This window comes from Tachypleus tridentatus, chromosome 1, assembly GCF_004210375.1.
Source record: "Tachypleus tridentatus isolate NWPU-2018 chromosome 1, ASM421037v1, whole genome shotgun sequence".
Taxonomy (NCBI): Eukaryota; Metazoa; Arthropoda; class Merostomata; order Xiphosura; family Limulidae; genus Tachypleus; species Tachypleus tridentatus.
In genome coordinates, this window is record NC_134825.1 from 119,767,608 (window position 1) to 119,793,604 (window position 25,997).

A 25,997-nucleotide genomic window follows, 5' to 3' on the forward strand; every position below is an offset into this window, starting at 1 on the left:
TATAGTCTTACACTGCTAAATTAGGGACGGCTAGCACAGATAGCCCTCGAGTAGCTTTGTGCGAAATTCAAAAACAAACAAACAAACGAAATATTCCTGTTCACATGTGAATTTAATGTTGGGATGTAGAGAGTTAAAGTGATTGAAAAACCTATGTGTGTGTACTGTACATGTGAATCCAGCAATTGTATTATTAACATATCTGTACCAGTATAGTGGTGGGTGTAAGGTTAAATTGATCGCTTGTGATTCAATCTGTGTCATTTCTAGTCATGTTAGCTAGAAATGGTGACACGCGAATCCCCACATTTGGGACATTTATTTGTAGGTAGTTTTGGTAACTGAACATAAAGTTATTTTTGGTGGTAGTGAATTCTATAAGGGATGCTATTGGTTGCTGGAGATGTGTATCAATGGGCTGGGGTCTTGGATATAAAGTTCTAAAGCTATCTTGCAGGCTTCAGTGGTTGGTACTTCTGTGAAGATGGAGATTACATCAAAACTGACCATTAAGGCTTTATGGTTTAGTTGATCAAGATATAGATTTAAAGTTAAAAGAATCTTCGAAAAACGATGCAGCTGATATTGCATACTCAGAAAATTCCAATTATATGGAGGTTGTAGTTAAATGATTCATAGGTCGACATTATGGGTCACAGAGGACAATCTGGATTGTGAGGTTCGGGGTTGCCGTATAGTTGTAGTTTGCGTGAGTCGGTTTTGAGTTGATAGGAATAAAGGTTTTCTAATATTGTGTTGGTTTTTATCATTTATAGAAGTACTTTGTTTAGTTGGTTTTCATGAGTTGTTGTTGGATTTCTGTCTATTGGCTTAAATTTGTTCCTATCTGATAAGATGTTATTAATTTGTTAATGCATTAATTTGTGTTCATTATTACTACTGCATTGCCTTTATATGCTTTTAGAATTTTGATGTTATTGTTTCTTTTTTAGATCATTAAGAGAATTAATATATTTCTGTGTAAGATTGTTTTGCCTTTCTTTTCTCTGAAGTTATTTGATGGATTTGTGTGAGAGTTCTTTAAAAAAATTTATTTAAGATACTGTTTTGGGGTGTTTTAAGAAAATAGTTTTTTTTCAGTTATACCTTGAAAAAATACGTTGTTGGTTATAAATGGAACTGCTGTCATAGTTGTCTTTTTCTGGTGGTTGTTTCCCGTTGTTTTGTTGGTGTTTTTACTTTCTATAGAATGGATCACTAGTCTTCTGGCTAAGTCTTGCAGACGGGCTTTCATTTCAATGAATGGAACACTTCTAGGTGTTACGGCGGAGTTAAGTCCTTTGTAGAACAGATGTAACCAAACCAAAAATACTATCGACCCACCCGTTACGGGGTATTCGAAGAATGATTAAGCCGCTGAGAAGCAGTACCGCTCAATGTATCGCTTCAGAGCTCAATTGCTAGTCAGATCTGTTAATTATTAGGTTTGTTGATGGTTCGTCGTGTTGACGTATTTTTTGTTGTTGGCAATTTGGTTAAAGTAGTTTTTTGTTATGTTTGTTTTTCCTTGTCCCTGTCACTGTTCATTAGATTGATATTGCTTTATATGAGTCCATAAATTTCTGGTTGAATCCAGTAGACCAGTTAATGGTTTAGATTCATTTTTTTCATTCAGTTCTTTGTATTTCGAGTTTAACATAACATTTAGCTGTTTTTTTTTCTCTAAGTTATGGATGTTGTTTGTACATTGATTAAAATTATCGGATACTTCCACTTTCACAAAATTAGAATAGTTTCTGGTTTCGGTTCTGTTAGCTAAAAGAAATGTCATTTCTTCTATTGACAGGGGCCCGGAATGGCCAGGTGGTTTAAGGCGTGCGACTCGTAATCTGAGGGTCGCAGGTTCGCAATCCCATCTCACCAAACATGCTCGCTCTTTCAGCCGTGGAGGCGTTATAGTGTTACATTCAATCCAACTATTCGTTGGTAAAAGAGTAGCCCAAGAGTTGGCGGTGAGTGGTGATGACTAGCTGCCTTCCCTCTAGTCTTACACTGCAAAATTAGGGACGGCTAGTGCAGATAGCCCTCGAGTAGCTTTGCGCGAAATTAAAAAAAAAAATCTATTGACAGGTTTTTGACTAGAGTTTCTTAGTTTCCTGAGGATCGCACGAGCATGTGAGGTTAACAAAATCGTCATGTAAATAAGTAAAGACATAATGAAGTTTAAACACAGAGAACAGTCGCCGTGATGAAATAATTTGTGATAACAAGAAAACCACTTGAAGTAAAAATGTACTCTCAAGATAGCTGTATGAAAAACTTTCATTAAAATAAAGTAGAGAACAACGTTTCGACCTTCGTTGGTCATCTTCAGGTTAACAAAAAGAGTTTGCAACTGACCGTTACTGAGCACACGTCTTGGGGAGGTGAGTATGAACGGGTTGTTGGGAATGTTACAGTTATATGCGAGATTATTAATTAATTAATTAATACAGGTACAATGATTCCTTTATATTAGTTTAAGTTTGGTGTGAGTTCTTGTATAAGCAGTTTGTTTTTTTTTATTTTGTGTTTGTTTATATTTGTTTCCCTACTTCGAATGTTGGTGGTTTCTATGTTGCGCTTATATAATTTGCAAAGCTCAAAATTGTGTTTTTTGTGTTTTTTGGATCTGGTTTCCATTTTTCTACTTGTTGCTCCACTATAAAAATCGTCACAGTTGTTGCATTTTATGAATAATGTTCGTGTTGTGGTTGTCAGTGTAGTTTTTACATAGTATGGACTTCAGTTTTATACCTGGGTTTTGAAAAAAATGGTGTTTACTGGAATGTTGTGTTTTGTTATAAGTTTCTTCCAAATGTTGGTTACTTTTTTAGCTGATGTCAAGAATATATTATATACAACAATGTAAAGTTTTATAGTTTGTTGTTTTTTGGGATTCATTATTTGTTTGTTGACCGCGTTGTTATTCCAGGTATGTGCATATAATTTTTTTCAACGGTTTTGGAGGAAATTTATTATTGTTGATGAAGTATTGTTATATTTTGTCTAATTCATTGTTAATTTTATCCGGTAAACATAGTTTTGTGGATGTGATTATTTGGTTTCTTAATATGTTAAGTTTTTGTTTTGTTTCTTGTGCTGAGTCTCAAGGAATGTCTGGTCCAGTATAGGTGATGTTTCTGTGGATTTATGTTTTGAATTGTGTATCGGTTGTTGTGATCTTGAGGTTGAAAAGTGCTGTTGGTTAGTTGTATTTTTTCATGTTTACATGTGAAGTTAATGTTGGGATGTATGGAGCTAACATGGTTAAAAACTCAGTGTCTTCTGTAGATGTGAATCCAACAATTGTATCATCAACATATTTGTACCAGTATAGTGGTGGGTATAAGGTGTTTTAATATGCATACCAGAATACATATTTACTTGAAATGGGTTTTTCGTCATCATGGACAATGCAAATATGTACATTAGTAAATAAATAGTGACATATTGAAGCATTTAAAATGGTCATACGATTAATTTGCTTTTCAACTAAAAATATCTCATGCTTACAATTACAATTACAATAACAGTGATGGCTTGTTTTTCTCAGCAATATGACCTTTGTTTTGTATATGCTGGTAAATATATTTCTTTCTCATTTTTTTTATTTCCAAAAAATCCAGTCAGCTCAGTTAGTAAATAATTTTAATTCGGTGATCACAAGACAGTCTTGTAGTAACTAGAGAAAAGATAAAATCTTAAACTTTGACGGTAAAAATAATATAACTTGTGACAGTATTACTCTAGATAATAGAACGGGGCATGGTCAGGTGATTCGAGCGCTTGATTCGCAATATGAGGGTCACTGGCTCAAATCCCCGTCACATCAAATAGAATATGCTCGCCCTTTCAGTCTTATAAGGTGAGGGTCAATCCCACTATTCGTTGATAAAAGAGTAGCCAACCATCTTCAACTCTTGTACATTTGTACTCTTGTATATTGGGTAGTGGGTCAGAGCACGCTCTGACAAAGGAACAGTAAGGCTCTCCTTCCCTCCGCTAGCCCATGGGAGGTCGTTGGGCAAGACCGAGTACCCATTTAGCCTCCCGTGTCAGGGATACAATGAAGTCATGGAAGGCAGGTGGTGGATGAGTGCGAGGCAACTGATATAGTGTCATTAATGGCGCCACACTCAATCTGGCCAGGCAGATGACTCCAATCTAAGGAACAATGGCTGGGCAGAACGGTCCTGTATGGACACTGCTCCTATAGCAAGTAATGGCAACCTGCTATAGATACCATTTTTCAAAGAAAAACCTATGGCAAGCCAAACTAAAAAATATGTCAGATAACAGCGTGAATGGGGTTTCCAGAACTTCGGGAAACTCCTCGCTCGGTAGGAGAAGTTATGTGCGACAGGTGACACCAGAGCGTCATCAAGCGACTGTCAGCAACAGAAAAAAACTAAGAATTGGAACTTGGAATGTTCGAACAATGCTGCAAAAAGGTAAATTAGAGAACATTAAAGAAGAAATGAGAAGAATGAAGACGAACATACTCGGACTTTCAGAGGTGAGATGGAAAGGAGCAGGCAGTATAACATCAGATGAGTTTACGATTCTATACTCAGGAGGTGATGACCATCAAAGAGGGTTTGGCATAATATTGGATGTGGAATGTGCAAAGGCCCTGAAAGGTTTCTGGTGTATCAACGATAAAGTCATGGTTCTAAAACTTAGTGGAAAACCATTTGACATTGGCATTATTCAAACTTACGCTCCAACTGCAGACAAGGTCATGAAAGAAATTGAAAGATTTTATGAAGACATTGAAAAGGCAATGAAACAGCTAAAATCATAAGATATTAAGATCATTATGGGAGACTTCAATGCAAAGGTTGGAAAGAACAAAATAGACAAAACAGTGGGACCATTTGGAATCGGAGAGCTAAATGAAAGAGGAGAGAGACTTGTTGATTGGTGCAAAGAGCATGACATCGCTGTAATGAATACTTGGTTCAAGAATCATCCAAGAAGATGTTGGACATGAAAAAGCCCTGGAGACAGAGTGAGAAACCAAATTGACTTTATCTTGATGAAAAAACGATACCGTAACTCCATAACATCATGCAAATCTATGCCAGGTGCAGACTGCAGCAGTGATCACATCCCTGTCGTAGTAACCATGGTAGTCAGACTAAAAAAGTTAAAGAAATCCAAAACAGAACCAAGACTACAACTGAACCTTCTAGAAAATGACGAAGAGCTGAACAAGAAATACATCGTATGTGTGAAGAATAAATTTGATATTTTTGACAGTTTGAATACTGCTGAAGAAAAATGGCAAAAAATGAAGGAAAGCATCCACGAAGCTGCTAAAGAACATATTCCCACTACCAGAAAAAGAGTAAACAAAAAATGTATTACTCCAGAAATCCTTAATCTAATGGAGGAGAGAAGAAAAGCTAAAACTAATAAGGAAAAATACCAAAAAAATAAATAGACTTGTGAAGAAAAAATGCAATGTTGCCAAGGAAGAACGGATTAACACCCAGTGTACAGATATTGAAAATAACAAGGTAAAAGACAGCAAATATATGCATAAGAAAATTAGTGAAGTGACAGGAAAGACTCCATCAGCAAAAACAGGATGCTTAAAATCTAAGAATGGAGAAATCTTGATGGATAAAAAAGATATACTTAACAGATGGTCAGAATATATTGGGGAACTATATAACGACAACAAAAGCCCAACCCCACACATAGAAATAGACACAGAAGGCCTTCCAATTATGCCTGATGAAGTGGAACATGCAATGAAGAAGATACATAAAGGCAAAGCAGCTGGTCCAGACGACATACCCATTGAACTTTTATTAGCCCTAAAAGAAGTGGGAATCCAGGAAGTGACAAAACTACTGAACACTATTTATGACACGGGTGAAATACCGGAAGACTTTAAAAAATCAATCTTTATTGCATTGCCGAAAAAGTCCAGAACAACTGACTGTGAACAGCACAGGATAATTAGTCTAATGAGTCATCTTACCAAGATTATTTTAAGAGTGCTCATGTCTAGAATGAGGAATAAGATAAGACCAGAGATTTCTGATACTCAGTTTGTTTTTATAGCCGATAGAGGCACTAGAAATGCAATTTTCGCTCTAAACATGCTCATGGAAAGATCGCTGGAAGTACAAAAGGATTTATATCTATGTTTTATCGATTATTCTAAAGCCTTTGACAAAGTGAGACATGGTGACCTATTCGACATGTTGTCAGATCTAAGAATCCTTAGAAACCTTTACTGGCAGCAAATAGCAGCTGTCAAAATTGAAAATGAATTGAGTGAATATAGACCAATTGAAAGATAGGTGAGGCAGAGATGTGTATTTTCACCAGATCTTTTTAACTTATACAGCGAAATAATCATACGAAACATCAATGAACATCAGGGAGTCAAAGTAAGTGGATGCAATATCAACAACTTGCGCTACGCTGATGACACAGTCCTTATTGCGGACTCCGAACTGAATCTGCAGACTCTCCTCACAACAACAGTAGACGAGAGTGAAGAAAAAGGCTTGCAGTTAAACGCAAAGAAAACAGAGTGCATGGTTATCTCAAAACAATCAATTACACCCACATGTAGCATAACCAGCAAGGACGTGAAAATAATACAAGTCGAAAGCTTTAAATATCTTGGATATACTATAACATCAAAAGCAAAGAGTGACACAGAAATAAAGAAAAGAATTGCAATGTCCAAGGATACTTTCTATAAAATGAAGTCCATATTCACAAACAGGAACATAACAAATGTCACTAAAATTAACTCCTTGAAATCATATGTATGGTCTGTTCTCTTATATGGCTGTGAGAGCTGAACACTGAACAAAGATACAGAGAAGAGGTTAGAAGCTGCTGAAATGTGGTTCCTTAGAAGGATGCTAAAAATATCATGGACTGAAAGAAAAACAAATGTCGAAGTCATGGAACTGGCAGGATACAAAAGGTCACTCCTGAAAACTATAAGAAAGAGACAAATGGAATTTCTAGGACACATCTGTAGGAAGAATGGGATAGAGAAACAGATGCTATGTGGAAAAATAGAAGGTAGGAAAAGCAGAGGGTGTCAAAGAACTAAATATATCGACAGCCTCAATAACTATGTCACCAAGAACTCAATGAGCAACATCGAGTTGATAAGGAGGATTGACAACAGAGAAGTCTGGCATGCCATGGTCGTCGATGTTTGCCGCAGATTTGACACATGAAGAAGAAGAAGTGGAATTACCATCACATTTTAACGCACCCACGGGTAAAAGGGGCGAGCATGTTTGGTGTGACGGAGATTCGAACCCACGACTATCGGATTAGGAATCTAGTGCCTTAACCACCTGACGATGCCGGGCCTGAGCCATCTTTAAAATATTAATGTCGTTCGACACTACTAGAGTTTACTTATATACGAATGTACTAAAATAACGTTATTTAGAAAATTAGCTATTATTCTGATGAAACGCGCGAAAAAAATTATTTTACGAATTCGGAAACTGCAATTTTATCATAACATAACAAACTTCCCAGTGTTTTAATGAGACGTAGTGAAAATGGGATGAACACATTTATGTTTCAAGATTAACAGAACGTGAGAAGATACAGTAATCTCGTGTACGTTACTGCAACTGTTCTAATTGAAAGTTCCATTCTCTCATTACGTTTCAGGCAGAGGGAACTTTCCCACTCGACTTATCAGGTGCATCTCTGTGAACCTGCCACAACTTGACAGGCTTCATGTTGTTCCATGCATGACGTATACTTTTTGTTTCATTCTGTAAATTATCTTTCACCTATCAGAAATATTATCTACCAAAATTATAATGATTAATTACAATAACACTTGAATATTTGATGATTTTTTTCAACTTAGAAAGCTTCATTAAAGATATGTTTCAGCCGAATTTTCAAGTTGTCCATTGACAAATATATCTATATACACACTTTTTCATCAATTTGAAATTTTCAATTGACAAATATCCCTATATACTATCCTTTTAAATCATTTTCATGTTGTCAAATGATAAATACCCCTATATACTTCCCTTTTTTCTTCATTTTCATGTTGTCAAATGATAAATACCCCTATATACCACCCTTTTTTCATCATTTCATTCTAACAAAATTTAAACACGTTCCATATTCTCTCAAATGAAGATATATATTTACCTCTTTATTGCGTAGCTTCTAATCGAGAAAAAAAACAAAAACGTTTGAAGTTACACAAGCTTTAGTTATGTAATTTTCTTCAATGTTTGTTTACAAAGATAAAAATGTTACTCTTATTTTGTTTTTACAAAGTTTAAAATATATTTCAAAATGCTATACACTGATCTTTTTTATACAAATGTCTCGTTCATCGCATAACAAACGTCACACCAACGTCTTCGAAAACTGTCACATATTTCTGTTGTTTTATGTTTCGAAAGAGAAAAATAAGAACAGTAAAACTATCGTCAACTTACAGAAACTGTGTGCCATTAAAAAGTCAAGATCCAGTTGTTTGACGTAAGTCTCTGGGGCTGCTCCAAAAGATGCAAGAAACATTTCCAAATGGAACACAAGGAACACAAAACTTATTTTTTCGAAAGAGCAAAACCACAAATAATTCTAATTTATAAGTTCTATTTCCGTAAATCGCTTTCATTATAGAACGAAAGAACTTGGCTTTTTATACTTCTATAGTTGTTGTTTTATTTTTTAATGTTCATTGCAAAGAATTCACCATTTTCATGATGCGAAATTTATTGTCCACGATTACTTTAACTTTATTCTGTGCTAGTCCAGATTAACAGTACAATGCAATTTTATAACTACGTTATGGATCTGTAGTTAAATTAAGAATATATACATAAATTACTAAAGTTCGCTTTCTGTAATGGCAAAGTTTTCGTAAGTGTAGAAAAAGATATGCAGTTCTTATATCAGGTATTTTATTATAGATTATGTCTCTTTTTTTATCCATTTCTAGGTCTATTGAATTCATGTTTGCTTCAGCTTTGTTGCTTTCTTTTGTAATGTTCAAGTAAAACCAAATGTACATTATCTTGCCACATGTTTACTTTAAATTTCCTTACGTTTAACTCATTGAAAAAATATTTTTTTTCTTGTTTTTGTATAAAAGATTCTGCCCTTCCACAGTATTTTAATAAACGTGAACCACGTTAAACGTTAGAGTTTTTAGATATTTTGAAAATGAGTTTCACTTATTCTCACACGAAACTTCACAAAGGGTCTGTCAATTTACTTTTATCTTTGCTGTTCCTATCGTGACAGTTAGTGTGTATTGAATTTCACGAAATGGGATGAAATAACAAAGATTTTTGGTGAAGATGATCAAATGGCGTTTGCAAGTTGATTAATGTTGTGTGAAAAGAAATCGTAGAAAAACGTAAAATCCTTCCAAACCTGTATATGGTTTGAAGGAACTTAATTTTCTTTTATTATTCAGGTTTATATAGAACATTCATTTTGTATCTGAACAATTCTCAAATATTCAAGAATTAGTTAACCTGCTCAAGTTTTTGTGTTGTATATAATTGTATTTTGTCATTTAGTCATACTTTTGCATAGTGTAAAACAGAATGAATAAAAGTATATAGTATGGAATAAGGCATCAGCTAAAGGCATTTGGTTAATAGTAAAATCAATGAAAAATAATAAAAAATATGATAAAACCTGATTACGATAAAACTGAATAATGCTCTTATTCCCATAGAAACCAGTTCATTAGTCCTTAAGGTATATTAGAATCACATTATATACCATAAACCCATAGAAACCAGTTCATTAGTCCTTAAGGTATGTTAGAATCACATTATATACCACAAACCCATAGAAACCAGTTCATTAGTCCTTAAGGTATATTAGAATCACATTATATACCACAAACCCATAGAAACCAGTTCATTGGTCCTTAAGGTATATTAGAATCACATTATATACCATAAACCCATAGAAACCAGTTCATTAGTCCTTAAGGTATATTATAATCACATGGCAAAGTGACTCTTTTATACACTACAATATATAGCATTGTATATATTGTATATACAATGTCATATACAATAATGCAAGATTGTATATCAATTAATCTTGATGGTTCATTAGTCCATCATACCACAAACAATATGGTATATATATTTATATATACATAATATATACCATCAGGTATATATTAGATACCCTGATAAATTAAAGGGTAATTTATAGTGTCAAGCTCAACAGGGTCTTCTTTCCCCGCTGATTTCTCCAAGCCCGTTCCCTTGGCTGTGGTTTCGCTAGATAGTAGATAGGGACAGTGAGAATCTCGTTAATCCATTCATGCGCGTCACTAATTAGATGACACATACTACATTATAGTAGACCCATAGAAACCAGTTCATTAGTTCTTAAGGTATATTAGAATCACATTATATACCACAAACCCATAGAAACCAGTTTATTAGTCCTTAAGGTATATTAGAATCACATTATATACCACAAACCCCTAGAAACCAGTTCATTAGTCCTTAAGGTATATTAGAATCACATTATATACAATGAACCCATAGAAACCAGTTTATTAGTCCTTAAGGTATATTAGAGTAAACTTGTATATTACAAACCCATAAAAAACAGTTCATTAGTCCTTAAGGTGTATTAGAATCACATTATATACCATAAACCCATAAAAACCAGTTCATTAGTCCTTAACGTATATTAGTGTTACATTGTATACCATAAACCCATAAAAACCAGATCATTAGTCCTTAATGTATATTAGAGTCACATTGTATACCATAAACCCATAAAAACCAGTTCATTAGTCCTTAACGTATATTAGAGTTACATTGTATACCACAAACCCATAGAAACCAGTTCATTAGTCCTTAAGGTATATTAGAGCTACATTGTATACCACAAACCCATAAAAACCAGTTCATTAATCCTTAAGATATATTAGAGACACATTATATGCCATAAAATTAAAGTTAACGTTCGAAGTGAATGAAACGTGGTTAAATTATTATATATATTTTTATTTCGTGTTGATTTTTTAAATAATTAACGATATATATTTTGGAAGACCCGACAATAAATTATGACAACAAAAGCTGTTCTTTATGACTTTTTTAAGGAAACTTATTTACAAGAGAAAAGGCGTAAAATTTCACTTTGCCACCGATGAGGTCCAGACCATCACATGATTGGGTGACATTATTCAGGGGTCAATAAAAGTAGGGTCAATAAAAGTATAAGACAAAGTTTAACATTATATTAATTTTTATCAGCAATTACTTATACTCAAATTTCCAGTTAATGTTCAGTTTCATATTGTCGTTTTTCATAACTTTTGTAACCCGAACAGAACGTTATTTTTAGCCACTTTTACCGTTAACGTGAACCATCTGTTGTGTTTTATAGTTTGACCTTAAATTATTAAATTCTACAAAAAAATGTGGTTTATAGATGACAAATAATTTATAGAATACGACAGAAATTAAACCATGGTGGCAAAATAAGCATGTTGCCAAACTAAAAGAAATGTTAAATTCATTCCTAGTTGCAGTATGAACCAAATATAAAAATAAGTTACTGGCTTTCACTTTAACTTGCTTTACAATAACATCTGTTTCTTTCGTTTCAAAACCATCCAACTTCAAAACAACAACAAAATGGTTGCGGACCGAAGCTCACTCGATAGCTGCACTCAAAGCTAACAACCCCAGTGGAATAAATCAAGACTTCCGCTCTAATCATTACATCTCCTTGGAACACTAGTCCACTAATATCTACGTTCACCGATTTTCTCCATTACATCTTTATTTTATAACCTTCCACTTACGATCGTGTGGATGTAGTTTAAGCATTCTGTTTTCTATTTAAAAGACTTTTATTTCGATACACTGTCGTTTCACTCTTTTCTTTTCCTAATTTTCGATCAGATGTTGTAAATTATATTCACTTCGTTTTTTGTGTATATAGTGCTACTTCGTTTTTTTGTGTTTTTAGAGATCCTTCAACGAAAGCTTTATCTTAGTTCGTTTTCATATAATTGAGCAACTACGTAACTATAAGTCACTTTGCTGTAATTTTAATAAGGAATAATACAGTGACATTCATAAATCATTTGCACTTGTAATGTATATATATATATATATATGTAAAATAAAGGCTTGCGTCACATATCATAAGATTCATTAATAATAGAAACTGAAAAAGATGTACATAAAAAAACGGTGAAATTCATTTACCATGTGTATACGAAGTCTGTGCAAACGTAATAAAAAATCTTTTCATATTAAATAAAACATCTGTATTCTACTGTTTCAATATAAACCACCTTACGGGTGTACTGGCATCAGATAGCAACAGAATTCAAACATTATGAACAGTCAAAAGTTACATTCATTACGTCTGATATAATGATAATTTGTAGATTTCATGTGAAATAAAACAACATAAATAGTTCACTAGTAATTTTGTTACATAAACAAAAACCTCAGTTGATAACAACTCTGCAAGGCGCGGCATGGCCAAGCGTGTTAAGGCGTGCGACTCGTAATCTGAGGGTCTCGGGTTCGCATCCCCGTCGCGTCAAACATGCTCGCATTGTTTGTCAACGTTGACGGTCAATCCCACTATTCGTTGGTAAAAGAGTAGCCCAAGAGTTGGCGGTGGGTGGTGATGACTAGCTGCCTTCCCTCTAGTCTTAGGCTGATAAATTAGGAACGGCTAGCACAGATAGCCCTCGTGTAGCTTTGTGCGAAATTCAAAACAAACAAACAAAACAACTGTGCAATATTTAACTCATCCGTTTGAAGCTGCTCATGTTCGGAAAGTCACAATAGTATAATTTTCATAATAATGTGAACTGGGAAATAGCATGGAATTAGTAGATTGGTTGTTAAACCACTTCTCTAAAACCGTAAAATATCATAATATGAATGCGCAGAATTCAACTACGATAACTGTTTGAATAATTCATAAAGTAGAAAAATAAGTTTTATATTCTTATATATTCAGAATGAGAAATCCATGTTGCATAGAGAACCTCATAATTCCATAACCCTCCATTACTAAAATGAGTGCATAAATCTAATTTATTTACGTCATAGCTATCTTCTATAAAAATTTCAAGTGCTTCACGAACGTCAGTGCAGATAACGAGCTGCTAACCAAAGACCTTAATAAAAGGGTAAATACTCGCTTTCTTGTAGCTGTTGTTAGCTTCGATTAAACGAACAATACTATTCAGAATGTCCTGTTTGTTTAGTTTTCTACTTTTAACATTAGGTATCTTGAATATATAAATATATATGTTTATATTTCCTTATTTTGCTTTCAGGTATTTTAAAATATTACAACCTCACTTGTGACTAACTGATAATAATTCATTTGTCTTGAAGAAAGAGCATATCTTTTGGTGCCACAAAACAAAAAGAAACCTAAAAGTCTTTAGTTTTAGCTATCAACTTTATAATTCAAACCTCCAAAGGCTTTTCGCAAAGAATAGTCAAATTACATTGGCTTTGGAAAAAAAATTATACGACTAATTACTCTATTCGAATGAAAATTAATTATTAATTTGGAGCTTCCTTTGACAAACGAGTACTTAAAACTTTAATTGTAGTTTAAAAAATCGCTTTAAAAGCTATAAACAAGCTTGTTTATACTTGTTCTGTGCAACAAATGTTAGAAATGTTAGGTTGAAGTCAATTTTTTAGTATTATTGATTCGAAACCTATATTTATGTATCTATTTAATTCGAGCTTGATTTATTGTAATCAGTAATTTATATTTTGTGTTATTTAAACTCATCTATCAAAACAGTTGTGTTGCAGCAAAATTAGTAAGAAACGTTAGAAACATAATTTACACTTGTATCCTAAGCCTAAACTAATATAGACGAAATTTTCCCATTTATGTTTTAGTCAAGCAAAATTTAGTTTTAACAGTTATTTTCTGTTTTCAATAACTAAGGAGGTTTTGTACTTTTAGGTGTTTTTTTTGAGTAGCAGTCAATTTTCTTATACACAAGAAACAAAAATATCGAATGTGTGGTATCAGATTTTGTGTTATTGGTTCCCTTCGAGACTTTTTAAGCTCACAAATTAGTGGTCTTACAGTTTTTACTCAAGAAAAAATTCACTTGAGGTAATTGTAATACTAACTGAAGATAACATAGGAAAATGATATGTGTATTTGGGCCTTCAGGAGTCATAAGTGTTATATATTATAACTCGCAGATACGACAGAAAGTGTTCGTACACCTGTGTCGTGAGTAGTGATTTCCTCATAACTTAAAAAGTGTCACGATTAGGATAATAAAAGTGTAGTATATTACAAATATTATGCTAACACATCTAATAACCAAACATAGGAAGGGCAGAAAGTGTTCGTGCGTCTACTTTAATGGTCAGTTGTGTAGCCTCTCAGGTGAATTACTTGGCGCAATCTCTCCTCGTAGCCGTCCATGATCGTTTGACAGTATTCGACTGGTATTTTCTTCCATTCTTCTTTACAGAAGACCTCCAACTCTTGCAAGTTTTTCGGCTGACGCTGATGAACCCTGGTCTTTAACTCATGCCAAACGTTTTCAATTGGGTTGAGATCGGGTAACTGCGATGGCTACTGTAGAACGCTTATATGGTTCCTCTGCAACCAAGGATTGCACATAATTCGATGTGTGCTTAGGATCATTGTCGTGCTGGAAGATCCAACGACGCCAAAGCTGCAAGTTCCGAGCATCATTCTTGATATAAGTGTCTAATATATCAACGTACTCTTCTTTTTTCATGATTCCGTTGACGCGGTGAAAGCTACCTATACCAGAAGAGCTGAAGGAACCCCATAGCATGATCGAGCCACCTCCATGTTTAATTGTAGAGACGGTGGTCTTTGGAAGATTTCTTTCCCCCTTCTTATGGAAAATATTGCGAACATCATTGTGGCCTATAAGCTTGATTTTAGTCTCGTCTGACCAACAAATACTCTTTCAATAGGTAAAGGGTTTATCTACATTCTTTCTTGCATACCTTAATCGTGCTTCTAAATGAACAGGCTTTAAATATGGAGTTCTACGAGGACGGCATGCTTTTTTACCTAGAAGAGCGTAACATGTTCGTAACTGTAGAGGTGCTTACTTCAACCCCAGTTTCCCTTACCAGTTTCTGCATGTCATTACGTGTTAAACGAGGGTTCCTACTAACTTCTCTGAGAACCTTTCTCTTGGGCTACTCTTTTACCAACGAATAGTGGGATTGACCGTCACATTATAACGCCCCCACGGCTGAAAGGGCGAGCATGTTTGGTGCCATTATGATTCGAACCCGCGACCCACGGATTACGAGTCGAACGCCTTAACACACTTGGCCATGCCGTGCCCAAATATATATTAATACACAAACAATAGTACAATTTATAATAACGGTTATTACCAATATTAATTTATGTATAAACGCTTTACAAACAATAATGAGTCTTCTATCTGGCCTAGAACTGAATATTTTATCGACGCTCCACGATGAGCGAATTAATTCTATGTTGATTCACAAGTAGAATTCACTTGACGGGAAGCTAACTAGCTCTATTCTTGGCTGGTTTCTCGGGGTTTACAATCTCACTTTTCACAAAGAAAGATATTTAATGTTCTCGTAGAAATATTAACGTCCGAAGATAGTTTTCTGAAATTGAACGGTTTATAATGTGCGAATTCTATAAACGTTCCAGGTCAAATATCTGTAGTTTTCGATAAATAAGCTATTATCATAATTATGGCTTCTCATGTTTAAAGTATACTGACTGTATCAAACCAACAATAAATTTTCTTTCCGCATTGCTTTGGTTACGTTTTATAAGATATTTTCTAGAAGTTTCATCTGAAGCAACAATACTGATATTTTACACACACACAGCTTCGTACATTATCAATTTTAACACTCTAGAATATTCTACAACTTTAGAGAATAGACCAGACTTTTGCAATACACATTTAACAATATAAATATGTGCATTTCTTTAAATATATTAAACTGAAACAAATATAGATATTACAATAAACATGTAATAGTAAATCCGTTACAGGAGGTAAAGAGCAGATATATTACATTAGTTGTTTTTTTTTTAATTTCGCGCAAAGCTACACGAGGGTTATCTACACTAGCCATCCCTAATTTAGCAGTAAGACTAGAGGGAAGACAGCTAATTATTAACACTCACCGGCAACTCTTGGGCTCCTCTTTTAACAACGATAAGTGGGATTGACCATCACTTTATCACCCCCACGGCGGAAAGGGCGAACATGTTTGGTGTGACGGGGATTCGAACCCGCGACCCTCGAATTATAAGTCGAGTGCCTGAATCATCTGGTCATCCCGGGCCAACTGTTATTTGTTAAGATTTATTCGATTTCTTAATGGCTAAAAGCGTATTTTATAATAAACTAAATATTTTTAGTTTCATTTTCAAGGACAATTTATATTTCAAGCTGGGTTTCATTTCATTGGGTGTTTAAATCCCTTAAGGTAATTAATCTCAATGAATCTTAATTTTCTGTGACTCTGTAGTTTAAAGTAATGATTTATAGGGAAAGACTCAATAAAAGTTGAAACAAGTATGCAGCTTATTAAAATGTATCTAAAAAAAAATGAAATAAAACGTGCCTAAAGACAGAAAGGCAAATTTATTAAATTGTTTGTTTATTTTTGAATTTCGCGCAAAGCTACACGAGGGATATCTGCGCTATTCGTCCCTAATTTAATAGTGTAAGACTAGAGGAAAGGCAGCTAGTCATCACCATCCACCGCCAACTCTTGAACTACTCTTTTACCAACGAATAGTGGGATTGACCGACACATTATAACGCCCCCACGGCTGAAAGGGCGAGCATGTTTGGTGCGACCGGGATTTGAATCCATGATTCTCGGATTAACCCACCTGGTCATGCCAGGCCCATTTATTAAATACATTTCTAAAGCCCTTTCTGATAACGTTTATTGCATAGTTGTGAATAGCCATGATTGATATATAGTTTGAACTGAATTACTATAAAACTTCCAAATTCTTGACCCCCGCTAGTACAGCAATAAGAATATGAATTTACAACGTCAAATTCAGTGGTTCGATTGCCCTCGGTGGGCTCAGCAGATAATCCTATGTGGCTTTGCTTTTAAGAAACACACACACTCCAAATTCTTGATATGGATGCACTACGAAGAGTCTTCGTATTTCAAAAGTATCCAAAATGAAGCAACAGAAAAACCGAACTAATGAACGGAAAATTGTTTCTCAAATGTATCCGGAGCTGTAAAACACGTTTGTAACATATCAACTAACACAAACTTAATCATCATACAACCAAAAATTACTCAAATTAACGAGAAAACCTCTCTTCCAGATTCATCAGGAAATAATTTACATGGATGAGATATAATTGATCAGTAATTAATTGAATACCAAAGCAATAACTAGTGCGCTTTTCATCCGTTTAATGAGACAAATCGTCGAAATGTTTTAAATACTTTAGTTGCCTTGAAGTAATAACTTATTAAGTGTTTCCATATCTTCATCTTCATTAAAATAAAGTTACCTACATCAGCGAATTGTTTAATATATTTGATAGTAAATCAGTTCATATTTAATTAAGAATTTTTCTCATACCCTTAATTATGTACCTTTTTATTAATATAATTCAGTTTGTGGGTCGACGTTCACATAGTTTTCACCTGTACTTAACCAAATGTGTAAATATGGTGGTGTTGTATTTCTGAAATTGTGTTAATGGAATCGTTTTGAAGTTCAGCTTTAAAGTTTCAAATCATTTCTTCGTAATGCGTATTTATTAATTCGAGTTTGTTTCACAGGAAACCTTTCGTTTCTTGCCAAAGTAAAACAAATAGTTAAATATTCCCTACATATATATATGACAACTTAGGTTAAATGGTACAGATATTAACTGTATAAAATTAAACCTAGTGTAATTGTTGTTTTTTTTTAATTTCGCGCAAAGCTGCTCGAAGGCTATCTGCGCTAGCCGTCCCTAAGTTAGGCAGTTAGTCATCACCACCCACCTCCACCTATTGAGCTACTCCTTTACCAACGAATAGTGGGATTGACCGCAACATTATAACGCCCCCACGGCTGAAAGTGCGAGCACGTTTGGTGTGACGGAGATTCGAACCCATGACTCTCGGATTACGAGTCGAGTTCCTTAACCCACTTGGCCATGCCGGGCCCTAGTGTGACTATGAAATATGAACTCTGTTCATTCATTTTTTTCCTGTCAAAATTTTGCACACCATATCCTAGCTTCTGTCCAAATCCTATCCAATCTTTATTTGAATTCAATGTCGTTCTTATCTAATTTTATTCATTTTGCTTTTTGTTCATACATATAATTTTATGTGACACAAATAACCTAGTTATTTAAAATCGAAACGAACCATTAATTTGTTACTGATGAGAAAATCTTACATACTTCGATTTTCATGTTGGCTTTCTGGATTTCAATGTGGAAAAGTTGAGTTACTTCAGTTACCATGGATGATGGCGAGATTTTGATTCGCAAGCATCCATGAAACAACATAGTAACGCTAACAGTATGTAATTTAACTGTCAGATAACAGTCACTGATTATAAATATCATTAAACGTGCGGTAATTTATCAAACAAATTACCAACGTCTTATTTAATTGTTACACTTAATAAATTAGCTTTATTATCTGGTATATTCAAAACAAAATTTAACGTATAATTTGTCGTAAGATTAAGGATTGTTAATAGTGGTGTTGAGTGCTAGGCCTACTATTACTATTCTTAGTACTAATCTCTGTTATGTTTTCTTCACGAAATTACAGCCTTCGAAATCTGATATTTTTGTGAATTATCGTTACATTTAATTCATTGTTTTCACACACTAGGACTAAACAATCAATAATCAGAAGCCTAATAAGACATTTAAGATAATAACAAATAAGACTTCGAAATTATTTTCGAATTCAATAAAATTACATCTGTTCTATCAGAGCACTTAGCACAAATAATATGATGGGTCATCCGTAGCATCTGCCGTATTGCCTAGATCTCCAAGAATTGGTGCTGGTTTATTGATATAATTTTCGTCACGATTCTAGTGTATAACAATTTCAAAACAAATATATAACAAAATAAAAACACATCAACCAAACCAGTTTCTGTTGAAAATGGTTTTCATTGTTCCTTCCAATAACTTTTTCTGTTCGATCTTATAACAAGAAAAAATTATTGGGATGAAATATACCAAAAAATTTACTGATGCAAAAAGACCCAAAATAAAAAAAGAACAATACATGGGATGTGATTTTTAAGACATCTGATTATGTCACTACCACCGTAGATAACTACATTGGCAAATACAGTTCTTTTCCGCATTTCAGTGTAGAAAATTTTAATAATTACCTTAATTTAATAATTATCTTAATTACCACAGATGATGTAGGAAGCTGGCATAAAAGTATTCACGTAACAAAGACTGGAAAACATGGTTTCTTTTATATTTTGGAAGTTAATTTGAGAAAACGTCTCACATAGGTGTGGATATTTGTTAAAATAGTGGACTACATCATGTAGGTATGAATATTTGTTGACACAGTGGAGCGGCCCGGCATGGCCAAGCGATTAAGGCGTGCGACTCGTAATCCGAGGGTCGCGGGTTCGCGGCCGCGTCGCGCTAAACATGCTCGCCCTCCCAGCCGTGGCGTATAATGTGACAGTCAATCCCACTATTCGTTGGTAAAAGAGTAGCCCAAGAGTTGGCGGTGGGTGTTGATGACTAGCTGCCTTCCCTCTTGTCTTACACTGCTAAATTAGGGACGGCTAGCACAGATAGCCCTCGAGTATCTTTGTGCGAAATTCAAAAACAAACAAACAAACAAGACACAGTGGACCACCTTATATAGCGTAATATTTGTTGACACAGTGGACTCGAAGCCATCCTCTCCTCTGAACGTTCTTGAATTTTACAGTATTTATTGTGATAAATTTATGTTACTTAATAAAGACTCTATTAATAATGTTAATTATACACTTTCCTATTCGTTGGTAAAAGAGTTGGCGGTGAGTGATGATGACTAGCTGCCTTTCTTCTAATCCTTCACTGCTAAGTTAGGGATCTCTAACGCAGATAACTCTCGTCCTTGCATGAAGCCCATCATGGCCATGTGATTAAGGCACTCTACTCATAATCCGACGGTTGCGGGTTCCAATCCCAGTCACACCACACATTTTCGCCCCTTCGGCCATAGGAGCATTAGTATGTGACGGTCAATCCCACTATTTACTGGTAAAAGAGTAGCCAGGGAATTGGCGGTGGGTGGCGATGACTAGCTGCCTTCCCTCTACTCTTACACTGCTAAATTAGGGACGGCTAGCGCAGATAGCCCTCGAGTAGACTTACAGTGAGCAAAATCGATTCGCGAAATTCGAAAAGAAACGCAAACGTTCCAATAAACCACAAACCGTAAACCACGTTAAGAAACTTCAATTTATTTAAATAATAAATTTAATAGAATGTATAACGTGTCTCAGACATATAAAGTAATATAGCTTATTGTCAAAAGGCATGTATTGTCTAATTAAATACAGGTTGCTTGCAGTAAAACTTGCATCCTAGTTACCGACTGAAATAACAAACTATAATATGAAACAACAAATAATAATTATAACCACAACCATTATCCTTTCTCCCTATTCATCTGTAATAGTATTTATTCGACGAGAAGAATTTCTTTAAGTTTTCTTCTGTGTATTTGATACGGGAAGATGGTGTTTTCATGTTAGGTGTTACTTATCCATGATGAGACAAAAATATCCGAAAATGCGCTTCGTTCATGTTGTTATTTATTAAGAAGAGTCAATATACGTCTCCTATGTACGTGTGATGGCAGATGTGACACTAAAGTTGATAAACAACATTGAAGATAAGACAGCCATATCAAGGTTGCAAACACGTTTTCGAAAGACAATTATTGTTGTTGTTTTTTTATATAGTAAAGTTTTGTACTGAGATTTTGAAAGCTGGCTTTTTAAGGTTTTGCTTGACCGTTTATATGTTTAATCGTTAGCTGATATTTCTTACATACAAATTATTTTTGTGGATATATTTTATTTTTGTAATTTTTTTCTTACTTGTTTATTTTTATTTCTCATGTATATTTTTAATGTCGGTAGAAGCAACATCCTTGTTTAATTATTAAAATAATCTATGCTCTAACTTGATCCGAAATGTGTTAAGACGTTCGACTCGTAATCTGAGGGTCCTGGGTTCGAATTCCCATAACTACAAACATATTCGCCATTTCAGCCGTGGGGGCGTTATTATGTGATGGTCAATTCCACTATTCGTTGGTAAAAGAGTAGCCCAAGAGTTGTTGGTGGATGGTGAACACTAGCTGCCTTCCCTCTAGTCTTACACTGCTAAATTAGGGACGGCTAGCGCAGATAGCCCTCGTGTAGTTTTGCGCGACATTCAAACAAAGAAACAAATATAATGGGATTACCATGTGTCAACTAGCTTGGAATAATTAGTGATTTATTTGTTTAGAAACTAAGATATTTTTTTTTTAATTAACAATGGCGAAAAAGATACATATCTAAATAATTCTTAATTATAAAGACGTTTTATTCAATACGGCATTAAACAAACGCCTACGCGATACGTATAAACTTACATTGTTTATGTATACCATTAATATATTTTTAAAATGCTATTCTACATGCCAAAATATAATGCATAGGTTGTGGACTTTTGCTTTAAAATCATATTGCAATATACCTTTCAGCTTACTGTGTATTATGATTGCTAGATTAAGATTATTTCTCTATGCCTCGGAGACTTCCCATTATTTTCAACTGTAGGACCACTTATGAAAAGACAAGAACTCTTTTCTCTAAATATCTAGAGTATTTAAACCTTAATGCCTGTTTTAACTTTACTTACACGAACACTTGCACATACATTTTATATTGCATAACTTTGGTACTAAATATAAGTCATAACTTTGATACTACATATAAGTCATAACGTTGATACTAAATATAAATCATAACTTTGATATTAAATATAAGTCATAACTTTGATATTAAATAGTCATAACTTTGATATTAAATAGTCATAACTTTGGTACTAAATATAAGGCATAACTTTGATATTAAATATAAGTCATAACTATGATAATAAATATAAGTCATAACTTTGACATTAAATATAAGTCATAACTTTGATATTAAATATAGTCATCGCTTTGGTACTAAATATAAGTAATAACTTTGATATTAAATATAAGTCATAACTTTGATAATAAATATAAGTCATAACTTTGATATTAAATATAAGTCATAACTTTGGTACTAAATATAAGTCATAATTTTGATACTAAATATAAGTCATAACTTTGATACTACATATAAGTCATAACGTTGATACTAAATATAAATCATAACTTTGATATTAAATATAGTCATAACTTTGGTACTAAATATAAGTCATAACTCTGATACTAAATATAAGTCATAACATTGATACTAAATATAAGTCATCTCTGGCTAAATACGTGACGAAATAAATATTGATAAACGAGACAATTATGTTTAGGTTTTATTTATCTATTACACTTCACTTGTTTCCAGAAGAAAATATATATATATATATACATATAGTTACATTTAAAATATTGCCACAAATCTATACAAACGTAGATTTTTCTACTGCAATTATTTTCTCGTAAAAAATTTCTTAATGCATTAGAATCGGGACGGACCTCATAGAGCTAACTCATATTTAAGTAAAAGCATTTTAGCAATACAATTTTGGCGCAATGTGTAATATTATAATTGTTAAACGTTTAACAAATTCTGATGTTTCGTGCTAGCTTCCATCTCTTCCGAAACGTAGCAGATGATACAGTGATGACACCTTAAAGTCACGTCTATTAATGTCTCTTATTTGCGAGAAAAGATTTTGAAACATGTGTTTCTTATTAGGATAACATACAAAGCGAAATGTTGACGCTAATGTTGTGTATTACAGACAATGTTCGAACAATTGAACATTTCAACTAACTGTTCCCTGTTCTCAGGTAAGCCACACTTCTTGCTATTGTGTGTAATGCAGATCTGCAAAGATATTTTAAGAGCCTTAAGTAAAACATACACCAAGGTTGTTTATTGTGGAATCATTATTGTTTTCCTCCGAGTATTTTATGACGTCTTACAGCTTACACTATTTTACATTTTGCTGTGTGAAACAACCCCGAACAATGTTCAACAAATAATGAGATATAATATTATCGGATTATTTTACGTCATCTTTAAAAATGTAACAGAATATAACGTTCAATATGAATTCATGTTTTACTTTTCACAGTTTCCATGTAGTTGACTTTTGTTGATTTGTTCTAACGATATATTAGTATATTACTCGAAGACTACAGGTAATTTTGAAGTTCCCCATAATATGTTCCTTCTTTAACGTATTTCAAAAGTGTATTGAAACAAACAACAGGCAAAAAGCTCGGAAAACAGCTGAACGGCTTATAAATCTAATTGGTTTTAGTAGTAGTTTCGTTTAAGTCTGTGTGTGTTTCAAAGTTGTAACGACCCGCCATGGCTAGGTGGTGAAGGCGTTAAGCTTGCAATGGGCAGGGCGCGGGTTCGAATACCCGGTTCTCCAAACATGCTCGTCCTTTCAGCCTTAGTAGTGTTATAATCAAACGGTCAAAACTATTAGTAACTGGTAAAAAGAGCAGCCCAGTTGTTGGCTGTGGGGTGGTAATGTTTATCTCTCTTCCTTCTAGTCTTCTACCGTTACTTTATGTACGTCTGGCATAGATAGCTCTGCGCAAAATTCATAACGAAACAAAAATGTAAAATGTGTTTACAAATTCCTTACTGAGCCAGATTCGAATTCCGGTCGCACCAAACATGCTTGCCCTTTCAGCCTTGATGGCGTTATAATGTGACAGTCAGTCCCACTATTCGTTGGTAAAAGAGTAGGCCAAGAGTTGGCGGTGAGTGTTGTTGACTAGCTGCGTTCCCTCTAGTCTTACACTGCTAACTTAGGGATGGCTAAAGTACGATAGTTCTCGTGTAGCTTTGCGCGAAATTCAAAAACAAACCCTACTGAACGAAACTGGTTGATTTGACTTACAGTGAGCAAAATCGATTCGCCACCTTCCACAGAAGGTCACAGAACCATGTGAACATTATGTGTGTCTATACATAAAACGTACTTATTGTGATATTAGAAACAAATATTTCAAATGACGTACAGGAATTTAATGTTCTTAAAGTTATTTAATAATAGAACACTAGTGCGTTATATTAAACACATGAATAAGTGATGAAGCCTCAACATCAATTGTACGTGTGTACATAGCATTAAGAGATCTAAATGTGTTTGACGCAAGAAATCGATACGTCAAGGTAAACCGAAATGTAAAATGAAACACTTCTTCGAGTCAATGTGATTTTACGATATGGTAGAAGAAGTAATTCAAAGAGAATTACGTAACTGGATTATTCTAAAAGTAATGAACTAAAAGAAACTCTTGTGACAGATGCACTCCAACAACAAACTCACGACTTTTCAAAGTTCTTAACGTCACAAGTAATGATTAAGCAGAGCTTGTTTGTTTTTGAATTTCGCTCAAAGTTAATCCAGAGCTATCTCAGCTAGCCGTTACAAACTTAGTAATGTAAAATTGGAGGGAAGACAGCTAGCTGGTCATCACCACCCACCGCCAACTCTTGGACTACTCTTTTACCAACGAATAATGGGATTGACCGTCACATTATAACGCCTCCACGACTGAAAGGGATAGCATCTTTGGTGCCACCGGGATTCGAACCCGTGATAAGGTGTTAAGGTCGAGGGCCTTAACCACTTAGCCATGCTAAACCTAAATAGGTGGTTATAACTCATCCTCTATTGTCTATATGAAAAGAACTTTAGAACCAAAATAAACATCTGTTCAAATATTTTACAATGTCAAATAATTCATTTAAATATTTTATGATTCTGAAACTTTTTCCAACAAATATTTGCATAAAAGAAATATTAGAAAAGGAAACTGATCATTGAGGGTCCGCGGGTTTGAATCCCAGTTACACCAAAGATGCTCGCTCTTTCAGTCGTGGAGGCGTTATAATGTGACGGTCAATCCCATTATTCGTTGGTAAAAGAGTAGTCCAAGAGTTGGCGAAATTCCTAAAACAAACAAACTTCTTTATAATAGATTTTAATTTTAGCGAAATGTTTTGAGTTATATTTTAACCTGTAATTTTGTTATCATTTTCTTTCCTATTTTAAGTTTTTATTTATGGCCTGCATTATACCTACGTAAAATATTTAATTTTCAAAGAGCTTTGTTTAAAACTTGACAACCAACATAAGGTGCACGCCATTTTCAAATTCTTTGCATGCGCTTTTGTTTGAAGCTTTATGATCTGAATAGAAATGCTATCTCGATACGTCATACTCCACAAATAAATATATATATAAAGGCTTTTTGAGATTTGTAACTTATTCGTTTTTTTCAGGGAGAAATTAGCTGTTCCAACTTTAATAACATTTGATGACGGAACTAAAAGAACTAGCTTAAATAGATAAGCAATCAGGCTCACTGTTAAATTTAATAAACGTTCCAATTTTTTTTTTATGTTTAGTTCCGCGAATTATAGTTAAATAGACCGAAAAAAAAACTCTTAGGAAAATCCATGAAGTTGATGCTAAGTTTATGATATGTTATAAGTGTCAAAACAGTTTTCAGGTGCAGCCCTAACCCCGTTTATAGCATCATTTTTCATGGTCGTCATTGTTGGCCAGACAGTTAAGGGACTCAACTCTTAATTCGAGGGTCGCGGATTCGAATTCTCGTCACACGTAATATGCTCGCCCTTTTAGCCGTGGGGGTATTATAATGTGACGGTCAATCCCACTATTCGTTGGTAAAAGAGTAGCCAAAGAGTTGGCG

At 34.2% G+C, this 25,997-nt stretch overlaps 2 protein-coding genes across 2 annotated transcripts; both read left to right on the plus strand.

The window, feature by feature from the left end:
• The first annotated feature begins 4,822 nt into the window (after positions 1-4,822).
• LOC143233086 (uncharacterized) lies at positions 4,823-5,449 on the plus strand. The gene is made up of 2 exons (XM_076468981.1): positions 4,823-4,985; positions 5,091-5,449. The coding sequence occupies exons 1-2, from the start codon at positions 4,823-4,825 to the stop codon at positions 5,447-5,449; spliced, it is 522 nt and encodes a 173-aa protein (XP_076325096.1).
• Positions 5,450-5,543: 94 nt separating this feature from the next.
• Positions 5,544-7,735, plus strand: LOC143233091 (uncharacterized). The gene is made up of 2 exons (XM_076468991.1): positions 5,544-6,064; positions 7,675-7,735. The coding sequence occupies exons 1-2, from the start codon at positions 5,544-5,546 to the stop codon at positions 7,733-7,735; spliced, it is 582 nt and encodes a 193-aa protein (XP_076325106.1).
• Positions 7,736-25,997: the final 18,262 nt, after the last annotated feature.

Excerpts from the sequence above, each read along its gene's own strand:
- LOC143233086 (XM_076468981.1), top strand. The coding sequence starts at position 4,823 with ATGGGAGACTTCAATGCAAAGGTTGGAAAGAACAAAATAGACAAAACA. Across the intron at positions 4,986-5,090 it reads CAAGAATCATCCAAGAAGAT|GTGCAGACTGCAGCAGTGAT; the intron begins GTTGGACATGAA and ends AATCTATGCCAG.
- LOC143233091 (XM_076468991.1), top strand. The coding sequence starts at position 5,544 with ATGCATAAGAAAATTAGTGAAGTGACAGGAAAGACTCCATCAGCAAAA. Across the intron at positions 6,065-7,674 it reads CCAGAGATTTCTGATACTCA|GCAGAGGGAACTTTCCCACT; the intron begins GTTTGTTTTTAT and ends ATTACGTTTCAG.